At 42.8% G+C, this 15,110-nt stretch overlaps 1 protein-coding gene across 1 annotated transcript; it reads left to right on the top strand.

The window, feature by feature from the left end:
* Positions 1-6,349: 6,349 nt before the first annotated feature.
* Positions 6,350-13,724, top strand: LOC147105615 (potassium voltage-gated channel subfamily A member 1). Its single transcript, XM_086010154.1, has 2 exons — positions 6,350-7,178; positions 7,448-13,724. Exon 2 carries the CDS (start codon positions 7,741-7,743, stop codon positions 9,211-9,213), a length of 1,473 nt encoding a protein of 490 aa, XP_085866280.1. The 5' UTR covers positions 6,350-7,178; positions 7,448-7,740; the 3' UTR covers positions 9,214-13,724.
* Positions 13,725-15,110: the final 1,386 nt, after the last annotated feature.

Genomic DNA, 15,110 nt, shown 5'->3' with positions numbered 1-15,110 from the left:
GAGATCTCTCCAGACCAGAAAGCAGAGGCTGCAGCTTTTGACAGTTCAGCGGCCATTCTGCTTTCTGTGCCGGTGAAATGAGGGACTCCCAAGACCTGAAGGAAGGAAGCCTGCAGGAGAAAGTAAAGATAAGTAAAACTTACTAAAACACTTTACACTTACCTCACACACTTACCTCTGTACACATGCACCCATCACTCACCTGCACAATGGACATCTCGACCCCTCCAACCCCTGCAGACCGACGGTCCGCCTCGCTAACTTGGCATGGTTCGGAGCCATCGGACAGCCCACACTTCAGGGCTAAAAATAGGGATTAGGCAAAAAATTGCCTGTTAACTACCTGTTAACAGGCAGTTAATTGGCACTAATCTCCTTCCCGCCTCGGGGAGGCAGCTCCCAGCTCAGGTCAGGTACCCGCCTCCTGGGACATGGGTTGGGGGCGGGATGGGTTCCTGCCCCCTGATCCTGGAATTTTCCCACCACTCCCACCTCCAAACCCGCCTCCTCGGGGCTTGGAAAATCGAGCCCTATGGTTACAGCACGGAAGAAGGCCATTTGGCCCGTCGAGCCTGTGCCAGCTCTCTGCAAGACCACTTCAGCTAGTCCCACTCCCCGCCCTTTCCCTGTAGCCCTGCAAATGTTTTTCTTCCAAGTATTTATCCAACTAACTTTTGAAATTTGTGATTGAGTCGGCCTCCACCATCATTTCAGAAAGTGCATTCCAGATCCTAACCACTCGCTCAGTAAAAAGGTTTTTTCTTATGTCACCTTTGGTTCTTTTGCCAATCACCTTAAATCTGTGTCCTCTGGTTCTCGACCCTTCTGCCAATGGGAACAGTTTCTCTCTATCTACTCTGTCCAGATCCCTCATGATTTTGAACACCTCTACCAAATCTCCTCTCAATCTAAGGATAAAGGGTAGGCCATTTAGGACAGAAATGAGGAGGAATTTCTTCACCCAGAGAGTGGTGAACCTGTGGAACTCTACCACAGAAGGCGGTGGAGGCCAGTTCATTAAATATATTCAAGAAGGAGTTGGATATATTTCTTAAGGCTAAAGGGATCAAGGGGTATGGGGAGAAAGCAGGGACCGGGTACTGAATTTGGATGATCAGCCATGATCGCACTGAATGGCGGAGCAGGCTCGAGGGGCCGAATGGCCTACTCCTGCTCCTATCTTCTATGTTTCTATGTTTCAATCTTCTCTGTTCTAAGTAGAACAACCCCAGCTTCTCCAGTCTATCCACGTAACTGAAGTCCCTCATCCCTCGAATCATTCTCGTAAATCTTTTCTGCACCCTCTCTTAAGACCTTCACATCCTTCCTAAACTGCGGTGCCCAGAATTGGATACAATACTCCAGTTGAGGCCGAACCAGTGTTTTATACAGGTTCATCATAATTTCCACACTTTTGTACTCTATACCTCTATTCATGAAGCCCAGGATCCTGTAAGCTTTTTTAACTGCTTTCTAAACCTGCCCTGCCACCTTCAACGATTTGTGCCCATATACCCCTAGGTCTCTCTGTTCATGCCCCTCCTTTAGGATTGTACCCTTTAGTTTATATTTCCTCTCCTCATTCTTTCTACCAAAATGCATCACTTCACACTTTTCTGCATTAAGTTTCATCTGCCAGGTGTCCACTCATTCCACCAGCCTGTCTATGTCTTCTTGAAGTCTATCACTATCCTCCTCACTCTTCACTATACTTCCAAGTTTTGTGTCATCTGCAAATTTTGAAATTGTGCCCAGTACACCCAACTCCAAGTCATTAATATATATCAAGAAAAGTTTCCTCCAGTTCACCACTACTCTCTGTTTCCTGTCACTTGGACAATTTCGTATCCATGCTGCCACTGTCTCTTTTATTCCATGGGCTTCAACTTTGCTGGCAAGCCTATTATGTGGAACTTTGTTGAACGCCTTTTGGAAGTCCATGTACACCATGTCAACTACATTGCCCTCATCAACCCTCTCTGTTACTTCATCAGAAAACTCCATTAAATTGGTTAAACACGATTTACCTTTAACAAATCCATGCTGGCTTTCCTTAATTAATCCACACTTGTCCAAGTGACTGTTAAATTTGTCCCTGATTATTTTTTCCAAAAGCTTTCCCATTACCGAGGTTAAACTGACTGGCCTATAGTTGCTGGGTTTATATTTACACCCTTTTTTGAACAAGGGTTTAACATTTGCAATTCTCCAGTCCTCTGGCACCACCTCCGTTTCTAAGGCGGTTTGGAAGATTATTGCCAGTACCTCCGCGATTTCTTCCTTCACTTCCCTCAGTGTCCTAGGATGCATCCCATCTGGTAGTATGTAATCTTCTGACTTGACCATCAGGACAGGTGATATTTTTGCTGCCATGTTCCAAGCTGGCCTGAAGATATAGATTCTTAAAGTACCGTCAGTTTTTATCTAGTACTCTGGTACACTCCCATTTTGAACAAACAAGGAAGAATACTAGATTCCCTTCTTGGTATGAATTGTTCATGCATATGGTGATGAATATATCGAATAGACTTCTGAGCGAGGCAGTGGGAGCAGAGGATGTTATAAGTTTAGAGAGTGATGGATAATGTTTTGACAGCCAGAGCTGTTGAAGGGTTTTGGAAGGAATTCTGTACTTTTCATGACTATTTCAATGGGTGGAAATTGTTTTTTCTTGTCTTCTAATCTTATGTTCTTAAAAGCATTTGGGGGTGGAGAGGGTGATCTAAGTATATGCCATGCATAACCATGGTACCACACAACTGGCTTCATCATCTCAGGGGTCAGGAAGGAATTTCTCAGTTTTCCCTGAAATTGTGGTCTTTTTCATGCTTTTGAAAGAAGTTCAGACTCCAGAACCAAAACCCCTTCTTAGCATACACCTCAGTTCCCTTTCTGACTTTATGCAGTCAGAAGGTGCTCTATTATGTTTCAGAACTCTTGTTGTTATCTGGGGCCTTAATACTGCCTCCTTCTGTAAAAGTACTAGACAAAATCTTGAACTAAGCATTTAATACGCCAAAATAGGAGAGAATTTACCTTGCTGCGCAGAGTGTAAATTTCTTAAATTGTCCGCATGTATTTTCCTTGATGGGATGATGTCAATATCCTAATGTGTTGGAATACTATGGTGAAAGTAAATCTCCCTCTATTTAAATTACTGGGGCATTGCTGTGAATCATTTTGTTTTTTTATGTTGAAGTTTAACTTCTCTAAAAGAGGAAAGAAAGAATAGCCTTTCACGATCGCGGGATGTCGCAAAGTGCTTTACAGCCAACAAAGCACTTTTGAAGTGTAGCAAAGCAAGGTCCCACAAACAGCAATGCGATAATGACCAGATAATCTGGGTTTTTTTTAGTGATGATGTTGAGGGATAAGTATTGGTCAGGACAGCAGGAAGAAATTCCCTGCTCTTCTTTGAAAAAGTGCCATAGGATCTTTTACGTTCAGCTTGGTTTAACATCTCTTCCGAAAGACAGCACTACCTCAGTGCTGCACTGGAGTGTCCACCTAGAATGTGTGCTCAAGTCTCTGGAGTGGGACATGAAGCCACATCCTGACTCAGGGGTGAGAGTGCAACCATGGGACACAGTAAGGATGGTAGGGAACCTACTATTTATATCACAATCCCAACTACTACAGACTCACATAAGAACATAAGAAATAGGAGCAAGAGTAGGCCATTCAGTCCTTCGAGCCTGCTCCACCATTCAATAAGATCATAGCTGATTTTCTACCTCACTCCACTTTCCTGCACTATCCCCATATCCCTTGATTCCCTTAATATCCAAAAACCTATCGATCTCTGTCTTGAATATACTCAACGGCTGAGCCTCCACAGCCCTCTGGGGTAGAGAATTCCAAAGATTCACCACCCTCTGAGTGAAGAAATTTCTCCTCATCGCAGTCCTAAATGGCCAACTCCTTATTCTGAGACTGTGACCCCTGGTTCTAGACACCCCAGCCAGGGGAAACATCCTCCCTGCATCTACCCTGTCAAGCCCTGTAAGGATTTTGTATGTTTCAATGAGATCACCTCTCATTCTTCTAAACTCTAAAGAATATAGGCCTAGTCTACTCAATCTCTCCTCAAAGGACAATCCCCCCAGCCCAGGAACCAATCTGGTGAACCTTCATTGCACTCCCTCTATGGCAAGTGTATCCTTCCTTAGGTAAGACCAAAATTGTACACAATACTCCAGGTGTGGTCTCACCAGGGCCCTATATAATTGCAGTAAGATGTCTTTACTCTTATACTCAAATCCTCTTGTAATAAAGGCCAACATACCATTTGCTTTCCTAATTGCTTGCTGTACCTGCATGTTAACTCTCAGTGACTCATGTACAAGGACACCTAGGTCCCTCTGAACACCAACATTTCCCAATCTCTCGCCATTTAAAAAAATACTCTGCTTTTCTATTTTTCCTACCAAAGTGGATAACTTCACATTTCTCAACATTATACTCCATTTGCCATGTTCTTGCCCACTCACTTAACCTGTCTATATCCCCTTACAAACTCTTTGCATCCTCCTCACAACTTACATTCCCACCTAGCTTTGTATCATCAGCAAACTTGGATAAATTACATTTGGTCTCCTCATCCAAATCATTGATATAGATTGTGAATAGCTGAGGCCCAAACACTGATCCTTGCGGTACCCCACTAGTTACAGCCTGCCAACCCGAAACTGACCCGCTTATTCCTACTCTCTGTTTTCTGTCCATTAACCAATCCTCAATTCATGTTTGTACATTACCTACCCCCTCCCTCACCCAGAGAAAGGTGGTGAGCCAAATACTTAATCTCTACCCCTCGCCTAGCTCTTTCTGCCATGAATTGGCTAATTGCACTGCCAATAAGAACAGCCACTTCAATTGAGGAACTTCTACCACCCCCCCCCCCAGCATATGATGGATCATATATCTAATTTTCTTCCCTTCATTGGTTGAAACAAACAAAGAGATAGAACAAAAAAAAGGTCTGTGAACTGGCGGAGGTCCTGGGGTTGCCAACTGTGTTTGGACATATTCCTAGAAATTTCACCAGGTGAAGATTTCTGCTTCCAACCACCTTGCCCCCCATACTCCTGCCATTGATCACACCATGTGTCCAACCTCCTTCGCATGCTATTTGGAAAGTGAACAGACTCTTCATTATCCGATTGGATGATTCTTGACTGTCGGTCAAATAGCCTTTTTTGGCACCTCCAATATTTTTCTAGCTAATAAACAAAAATGTTCAAAGAAAATAAAATAAAAACACTTTTTAATTCCCCCATGATTTTTCTCCTGGGTTGCTTACAGTAGTGTCCTGGAGATTATTTTTTTAATTCCTGGAGACTCCAAGACAATCCTGAAGGGTTGGCAACACTCGGGGGTTCCCGTATTTGGCCGAGGCTCCTGGGTATGGGTCCCGTCGGCCCCTGTATTAATGCGGCCCTGGTTATGTCACAGGTTATGTCACAGTTTATGTCCTTTTTTTTCTGTTGGGAGCATTTGGAGTTAACATAATATGACCATATAAAGTCACTGCACAAATACACCTAGTGGCTGACCATCAAATTCACAAGCGAGGAGTTGAGCTGATTCACATTTATTTCTCTACTGTTCATATGCTAAGCTTTCATCAGCAGCGAGGGCACATTTCCCAGTAAATAGGCTTGGATTAAGAATAATCAAATTGCATACACGTGCTGTGGTGTAGGAGGTTGCGAATCCCAATATTGGGACAAATGAGACTGTGAACAGTGCCGTCTGGTAACGTGAATTGGCATCACGCAAATTACATAACCGCTGAGCCCAGTGATGGTCCTTTCTCTGCTCATTGTCAGGATGTTGTCAGGCTCGATCGATTTCCATAACGATCTGAGGTTCGCGCAGATGCTCTCTTTGTGTTGTTTTCAAATTGGGGGCCATCAAAACGCAGGAATCTCCTGTTTACGTTGTTAGCGCGGTTTTCTTTTAGCTGACTGCGCGTTTGTTCTTTAAAGTTTAGGCAAAATTGTGGAAAAAGATATAAACGGGGAGAGGACGAGCGTTTTTATATATAGATATATATACATCAACAAAATCGTATTTCTCAAGTTGTCAAAATATAATCCGCGCGCTGTCCCAGTGGTGTTACCAAGATTAAGTCTAACATTTAAATTCGATTATAGTTTAAAATAATGCGTGCTGCGATCAATAGCTCTGTTTTGCCAATCTTGCACAATAAAGGGTGTGGCATTGGTTTATTAAACACTGAAAAGACGGTAGCACAGTCCCCCCCCCCCCCCCCTGTAACTGTTTACAATTAATGGGAGCTATTGTGCGGCTGTTTTATTACATCTCCGTACAGTAACTGGCCCTTTTCTCTCTCTTCCTACAGTAACACTGTACCTGCGGGCTGAACTCGCGTTGCAGTGATTGGGTCTGAAGGTTTGCTACAGTGCGCTGCAGTCAAAGGAACATTGTCGTAAAATCGAACCAAATGATGCAGCAGTTTTGATGTTTATGATGCGGATTTTTTTTTTTTTTTGCTAGTGTGCACGACGTCGTGTGCAGTGAGGATCTTACCGGGGTTGCCTGCACTGCGTCTAAAATGTCTCGATTTCGTATGTGAGAAATAGTAGAGATTTTTTTCAAGGAAGAGACTGTTTTCACTGCAATGTGGGACTTGCTCTGCTGCAGCTGTGAGGTTGCTGTCCGGAGAACGGTGCCCTGCCTACACTCCACAAAGCACTTCTCGCATTGTTTTTTTGCTGATACTGCAATGCTAAGGGATGGCCAGCTCGCTTGGCTTTAATGCATTCAGCCTTCCACACTGCACCACATGATCCTTCAACAAGGGGCCAGGATGCTGTACCAGAAGATTTTTTCCCCGTTACCTGCCATGAAGTCCATGTGTACAGTTTAATGTTTTTGTTCCCTCTCTCTGCACTTTAACAACGCCGGGCGAGTTTCCAGTCTTAACCGAGGCCACTGCCTGCTGCAACCAACGTCAGAAACAAATGACTTGTAAATGGTGTCAGTACAGTATAATATAGGCTATTAATATTTCAGCAGATCTCATACACACAAAGCTGTAAACCGATAGCCATATTAAGGAGAGGCAGAAGTACGCAGGAGGAGAGCTTTGCATCGCTCCGAGGCTGGGTCGCATTCCTGCACTATTCATTCTGTCCTCCTTCACTTCTCAGGTAAGGGTTTATTTTTCACTCCAAGTGAACCCTGCAGTTGCAGAGTTTCTCCTCCTCCTCCTCCTCCCTCCTATCCTAGTACTGCAGCTGGTTTTTCTAGCGAGAACCACTCACTTGCCTTTATGCGAAGATGTAAGAACGAGAGGGTCCGGGGCTGCCTGAGAACTGTTTAACAGTGCATGAGCTACACTCACATAGGGTCCTCTCCTGCTTTCTGCCCCTTTATGTCAAGCTGACTTTTGTTTTATGCTAACGTTTGTATTCCGCAGCACCTTGGTCCTGAGGGGGGAAAAAACACGCCACGGAACTTGCTGAGCTGCCAAAGATCACTTGGATCCGATTGAAGTGCTGAGCCCCGCAATGGTCGAGTCAGCTCGAAAACCCCGAGAGATCCGTTAGCCCCGTCTCCCCGTCCCCAGCCCTCCACCCCCCTCACCACCCCCCCCCCCCCAAGTCCTGCCTCCGAATGTCCGATCGCGGGGTAGCAGCAGTCAGTGAATCGGACCCAGCCAAATCTCCCCATTGCCTCGGAGCGCCCCACTGAAGCCAGTCGGCCGGCAGGATGACGGTGCTCGCCGGCGACAACATCGACGAAGCGTCGGCTTTGCCCGGCCACCCTCAGGACAGCTACCCGCCGGACAACGATGACCACGAGTGCTGCGAGCGGGTGGTGATCAACATCTCGGGGCTGCGCTTCGAGACCCAGCTCAAGACCCTGGCCCAGTTCCCCAACACCCTGCTGGGCAATCCCAAGAGGAGGATGCGCTACTTCGACCCTTTGCGGAACGAGTATTTCTTCGACCGCAACCGTCCCAGCTTCGATGCCATCCTGTACTACTACCAGTCGGGGGGCCGGCTCCGCAGACCCGTCAACGTGCCGCTGGAGATGTTCTCTGAGGAGATCAAATTCTACGAGCTGGGCGAGGAGGCGATGGAAAAATTCCGAGAGGATGAAGGCTTCATCCGGGAGGAGGAGCGCCCCTTGCCCGAAAACGAGTACCAGCGCCAGGTGTGGCTGCTGTTCGAGCACCCGGAGAGCTCGGGGCCGGCCAGGGGCATCGCCATCGTGTCGGTGATGGTCATCCTCATCTCCATCGTCATCTTCTGCCTGGAGACCTTGCCTCAGCTGAAGGACGACAGGCAGCGAACGATGACAGTGGGCAACACCACCGTCCCCTACAAATCCAACATCCTCACCGACCCCTTCTTCATCGTGGAGACACTCTGCATCATCTGGTTCTCCTTCGAGCTGTTAGTCAGGTTCTTCGCCTGTCCCAGCAAGACGGAGTTCTTCAAGAACATCATGAATTTCATTGACATCGTGGCCATCATCCCCTATTTCATCACCCTGGGCACCGAGCTGGCGGAGGAGGCAGAGGGCAACGTGAGCGGGGAGCAGGCCACTTCTCTGGCCATCCTGCGAGTTATCCGCCTAGTTCGAGTGTTTCGCATTTTCAAGTTGTCCCGGCACTCGAAGGGCCTCCAGATCCTGGGGCAGACTCTTAAAGCCAGCATGAGGGAACTGGGACTGCTGATCTTTTTTCTGTTTATCGGAGTCATTTTGTTTTCCAGCGCCGTGTTCTTCGCGGAAGCTGACGACCCCGATTCCTTTTTCACCAGCATCCCGGACTCTTTCTGGTGGGCAGTGGTGTCAATGACCACGGTGGGTTATGGAGACATGTATCCCGTCACCATCGGAGGCAAGATCGTGGGCTCCCTGTGTGCCATCGCCGGGGTGCTGACCATCGCCCTGCCCGTGCCCGTCATCGTGTCCAACTTCAACTACTTCTACCACCGGGAGACCGAGGGGGAGGAGCAGGCTCAGTACCTGCACGTTAGCTGCCCGAACATCGCTTCGGACAGCGACTTACGAAGCCGCAGCTCCTCCACGATCAGCAAGTCGGAGTACATGGAGATCGAGGAAGACGTGAACAACAGCATAGACAATTTCAGAGAAGCAAATCTCAGAACTGGCAACTGCACTGTAGCAAATCAAAACTGTGTGAACAAAAGCAAACTGCTGACTGATGTCTAAACACCTGCGGGGCTCAGTGAAGGGAGCCACGCTTTCTAGACACTTACTGACCCTTGTATTGCTTTGTTGACCTCGTTAATGCGTTGTTGCATTGCAGTTATGCTCAGCAAAATAAGCTTTCAGAATAACGTGGAAGGTATATTTTCATTTATGTTTAAATGGCTTTCTTTCTCCAACTGCGTAACGAGGGAGATCTTTTCCAGATCCGTTCACGTGAGCATCCGTAGGTACATTCTTTAAAACTTGGACCTGTACCTGCTCGCCAACCTCGAATGGAAGTTTTTCTCAGTTCATTTACAAATACCAATGCATGTGTTAAGGTACAATTTTGCAAGCTGCACCTTGCATCCAAAAAAAGCGAACCAACCAACCAATCAAATGCATCTGATTCCTGAGTTCTGGTGAAACATGCAAGCGTCTGCAGTTTTCTATCGACTGATGAATATTTCATTGCGAGAGGTGATGTGACGGTGTAGGCCCGCTGAAAAATACTTCACCGTCCTTTATCAAAGAAAACAAGTGACTGCTTTTGCCTCAACTTTATGATGTAACAACGAACCTGCTGAAAACGTCTGCTGCGTTGCAGTTTTGCAGATACTGCAACTCATATGCTTCCAGGACTGAACGTAAAATTCCCCTGTCCCCGATTTGATGCGAGAAGCATAATTCAAAATGAAAATCCCTAAAATAATAGCATGCTTTGATATTCATCATTCACTTTTGTCGTGGCATGCCTCGGACATTACCTCAAATAACAGGAAACAAGTTTGCGTTTTAAATTCTATTTCTGGAGAGTTAGTTCTCATTTGTTTTCACCAAAAGTGCAATGGCGTATTATTTAATTTATTACTTCGAAGCACTCATGGCCTGAATGTTAACTTGTATGGGGTAGAGTAACTTTAGATCATAGCATGTTTAACTACTTAACATTAAGGCCTCTTTGGGAAAGGTAACATGTAACCCACTATAACTTATGCATGACGTCAGGTTACAAAAGAGATTTGAACTGTAAAGATAGGATATTGGGGGACATGAGGATTTTCCTGCAGAATTTCAGGGCAAAGAGCTGGTTGGTGATGTCCTAACAATGCTTAAAATATGATGCAACATAACCCAGTTACTTCTGGGACATCTCTGAACTAAATGAAAGCAGGTTAGATAATGTATATACTTACATGATACGATTTAATTTAAAATGGAACTAATCACACTGATAGAAAGCATGCCTTTTGTGCATTTTAGCAGAATGTAAATGTAAAATATATGTAAATGATGCATCCAACTTGCAGTTCATTTCCTAATCTATCCTGATTGAGATAAGATTTTTTTTGAGCTTCCCTATACTTTACTGCAGAAACTCCGCAAATGACTTAGTTAGTTGCTAGTGCCTTTTAAATCCTTACACTCCCGGACTGCTGGAAGTGCCTCCATGTACAAAGAACAGTTGAATGAGCTGATGTCCACAGAAATCCTCTTAATCTGTATCACCATGAGAATATACCACCTCATTTCTGTCCGACAGTCTAGGGGGAAATTTTTACCTGTGATGGTCAATGGACAGTTATCTTGGCAAAAAGTTGGTAGAAAAATCAGATCAGATGTTTGTACATAGTTCTGAAGATGACAGGATTTAAACCAGCTGGTGAGAGAGATGGGAGAAATACAGAACACCTTGGCAACTGGACATTGCAGCTGAACAAGAGTTGCATGAGAAATGATCGAGGAACTTCTTTGATGTCCCCATCAAATTACGATTTTAAACAAAATACTACACTGGGATCAGCATTCAGAACCTGCTAAAGAATTGCACAGACTTTAATGGCATCAACATGAGGTGTTAAGGTGTTGAACTGAAAAACACTGAAAAATGTTAACTTCATCTCTTTCTGTCCACCTGCATAATCTGCAATGTACCAAAAAGGAAAATGCAGTTTCCTCGGCAGACTACCTCAGTTTAGATTGATGAAAAGGAAAGTTTCAATGCATGGCTCCAGGCTGAGGGATTCTATTATTTTTGGTAACTCTGAATTCACATAAACAGCTATTTAAGTGCAGGTTCTTCCTCAATATACTTTCTTGTATTCTTTTCTGGAGCCATATCTACAAGTCAGTTTAAGTGCTTACATATAAATATGTTGCCAATGTCTCTCGTTTAGCCTATCACTGTCCTTAGCCTAATTGTTATGCAGAAACTTGTCACAGCTCACTCCGACATACTACTTAAGGCCAGATGCTCTCAAAAACATCATGAGATGATTACATCAATATTTGGAAAACTATATGGCAATTTCCCAAAGACCAGGAGAAATAAGAGGTACATTTTTGTGATTAACATCAGGCAAGTCTTCAGACAGAGGGATCTAGCTGGATATGGATGTGTTTATTGCAAGAGACAGTTTGTCGGCCTAGGATAATACAGACTGAAACCGATCAAGACGTGATTAAATCCCAAAAGGAATGATGGCACTTGATCATACATTGTACTTGCTTGGAAGTTTAAGGAATGCAAAAGAAAAAGATTTCATAAAGAACGAAGCCACTCCAACACTACATGACTGAATTAGTTGATACAACAGAACTGAGAGTATAAATGAAAGTTACACGGAGGAATTTTGAATAACTCTTGATGAACTGCATTTGCTGTTGGCAACAGGGCATTAACTTCTTCATATAGAGTATGTAAACCACCCATACTCTGGTTATCCTGACCCTTCTACATCACATAAACCTTGAGGTAGGAGAAAACTTTCCCCTGTGTTAAATGACTTTAATACTGCACTTAATAAACAGCAATAAATGATCCAATGCTGCAGAACTGCTTTGATAAAATCTATGTGGCTTCTGGCAGCTCATGCTTACTTTAGCAATTGAGTTTCTAGTTTTTGGGAAATTGGGCCTTAGGTTAACATTTATCTGCATGTGACTGAGAAGCGTGCTGCATGCAGTTTTTTTGATAATGAAGGTTCTGAAAACCAGTGGGATGGGTTAGGGTTTGGTGATGTTTATTTATAACCATTACAGCTGAGTACAAGATATGGATAGAGAGAAAATCTGATGTAATATAGGCATGTCTTTCTGGTTATACAGTTTTGGTAGATATTCTTAATCCTGGACCAGCTTGGCAAACGTATTGTACATAGGCCTGAATGTACACAAGGTGGCTGGTTGTGAACAGAGTCATGAAAGAGCCTCTTCTCTTTTTATAATGGAACCATTAATAATAGTAGTGAAAATAAAGCAATTCAATATACCAAGAATAGCTGCCTTGGTGTAATGTTTTGTAAAGTGACTTTGCCCAGTTTAAAGTGGTTTGCACTGGATAATATGCATTAAAGCAACATCATTAAACCGAGGAACTCTGTCATTTGTTTCTGAAGTAGAATTTTGGTTTTTGATCTAGAAAATGAACAAAAAAAAGGAGAATAGGAGACAAAATGGTGGCCGTGATGCCGCACAACACCTTGCTGATGAGCACATTTCAATTCAGCTCAGCAATCAGTGACGGAGAGCTTCTATTTTAAATGTTGTCGGCATTACAAGTAAAACATATTCTCACAGTCTTAGTCTGATACTTTATAGGTACGAGGACATAGTAGAAATATCCCATATTTTATTCATTTCAGGTTTTTGATTCACTTCAGTCGAATGCTTAAAAAGTAGAATTAGCACCCGATGAAGTCAAAGCTTCTCCAGTGTGGTTGAGGTGGCATATTTGAGGCCGTGCATATTGCTGGTTAACACCTTGTTTGATATGAAAGTATTGGTTGCTGAAGTAGAAAAAAAATCTTAATTCCTAAGTACTGTCAAACTTAACTTTAATTAAGCATAAAAATGCACTTTAAAATTCAGCACAAATTGCCTTAACTGGTATATTGATCTTGAAAGTGAAAAGAGGTTCTGCAGCCTGTGTACCATCAGGTCCAGGGCATTCAAGTTTGAATGGCTATAGTATTACTACTGTCATTTATCAGTGATATCATTTTGAAAACATTTGTGTTGACAGGCTTGTTCATTTCCTGTTTAGGGATGTCATAATACTTTGATATACCAACATATTGTGATATATAAAACCCTCCATTATCATAATGCATTCATTTATTTTCCTCTATAAGGATGATTGTCACTACGATAATCCAAAATATTGTAATGAACTGAAAGAAAACATGGTTAAGGCAACTGTGAAAGATAGATTATATTTCTAAAAAAAATGGTAGCATTGATTAGAATTATTCTATTTTCATGACTCAAAATATAATTAATTAAAGAATGAATATTGTACTATCAAAACCCATATTGTGACATCTCTACTCATTGGCATACAATGTTTCAATCTTCTGATCTATTTATTCTTTTGCCTGTTTACTGTCATAAACATGCCTATAATTTGGGTTTATAAAATATTGTTATTTAAAAGCATAGTTTCTTGCCCTATGCAATCTGCTCAATGTATCAAACACTTTACCTTCCCCTTCTACTTAATAACAAATTAAAGGTGAATTTCCAGGCTCTGATTCAGCTATGTCCTGACTGGTTATTTTCATATAACTTCTGAAATCATTAGTGTACAGGCTATATCAGTAATGTATGATCTGAAATCATTAGTGTACAGGATATATCAGTATTGTATCGTCTGAAATCATTAGTGTACAAGGTATATCAGTATTGTATTGTCTGAAATCATTAGTGTACAGGGTATATCAGTATTGTATCATCTGAAATCATTAGTGTACAGGGTATATCAGTATTGTATCATCTGAAATCATTAGTGTACAGGGTAAAACAGTATTGTATCATCTGAAATCATTAGTGTACAGGGTATATCAGTAATGTATGATCTGAAATCATTACTGTACAGGAGATATCCATATTGTATCATCGGGAACACACAGAATTCATTTGTATCCATTCAATTTTAAGGCTGCTTCAAATCCATATCGATGAGAGATACTTTTCCTTGAAGCTGAGGTAGATTTTAAAACTTTTTATCTTTTATGAACAAAATGGATCGAGACCATATGTTTTTGTGTGCATATTTCTACGGACTGTTGATTTGTAAATCTGAGTTAATTAAAATAAATACTGTATTAAATAATATGTTCTCTGGAAGCCATCCCTTCCAAAACAAAATACAGGATAACTCAGCAAAGACAGCTGAATATGGTGCAAGACCTGTGGCATGAGTAAGCTCTGATGCTCTTTTGTTTGAGGGAAAGAACACCATATTTTACAATCTCTGGTGAGTTTTTCAGTTTTATTCTATATTATTATAGCTGTACCCTATTCTGCTTTTGTGCAAGTACGTGGTATGCATGAAATTTAAAAGCATTATATCACCAGTATGAATTATTATTCTTTACCTTCTGTAGGACGTAGTTCAAGTGTTGAAACTATCACTCCTAATCATAACATTAAAAGGTGTTGCACAATAATGGTATAGAACCATAGAGCTGATAGCTCTAAGTTTATGTTGCCTTGATCTCTTACACATGCAGATTTCTTTCCCTTAGTTATCCTCTCTTCTCTCTCCTGGTCTCAAGTCAGCACTTAGTCTTGCTGGGCTATGCTTCTATTCTCTATACCTCAGCCATTTTTCATTTATGAACTTAGATAGTGAGTATCATCAGGCTATTCACTGTGGGGTCGTTGCAGCCAAGCCACATCTTGTCCTCACCTGGTGTCCACACCTGCAATCTTCCCAGCAGCTGTTACTGGATAGTGATCATAAATCTTGGATGAATTTTTGCCCCTCCCTGATCCCAATTGTAGTTGACCCTCAATGCTGCCCTGGTTGTGACCAGCACAGACTAGGGATCTAAAATATAAAACCTTCTTAATCTAATGGTGCATTTATACTCCATTGATGGAATTCTGACTGAATCACTCCTGAGCTTTCTTTG

This window comes from Somniosus microcephalus, chromosome 17 (assembly GCF_052327205.1).
Source record: "Somniosus microcephalus isolate GS21.2 chromosome 17, FLI_Smic_1.0, whole genome shotgun sequence".
NCBI lineage: Eukaryota > Metazoa > Chordata > Chondrichthyes > Squaliformes > Somniosidae > Somniosus > Somniosus microcephalus.
This window is presented reverse-complemented; position numbering and strand designations above follow the sequence as displayed.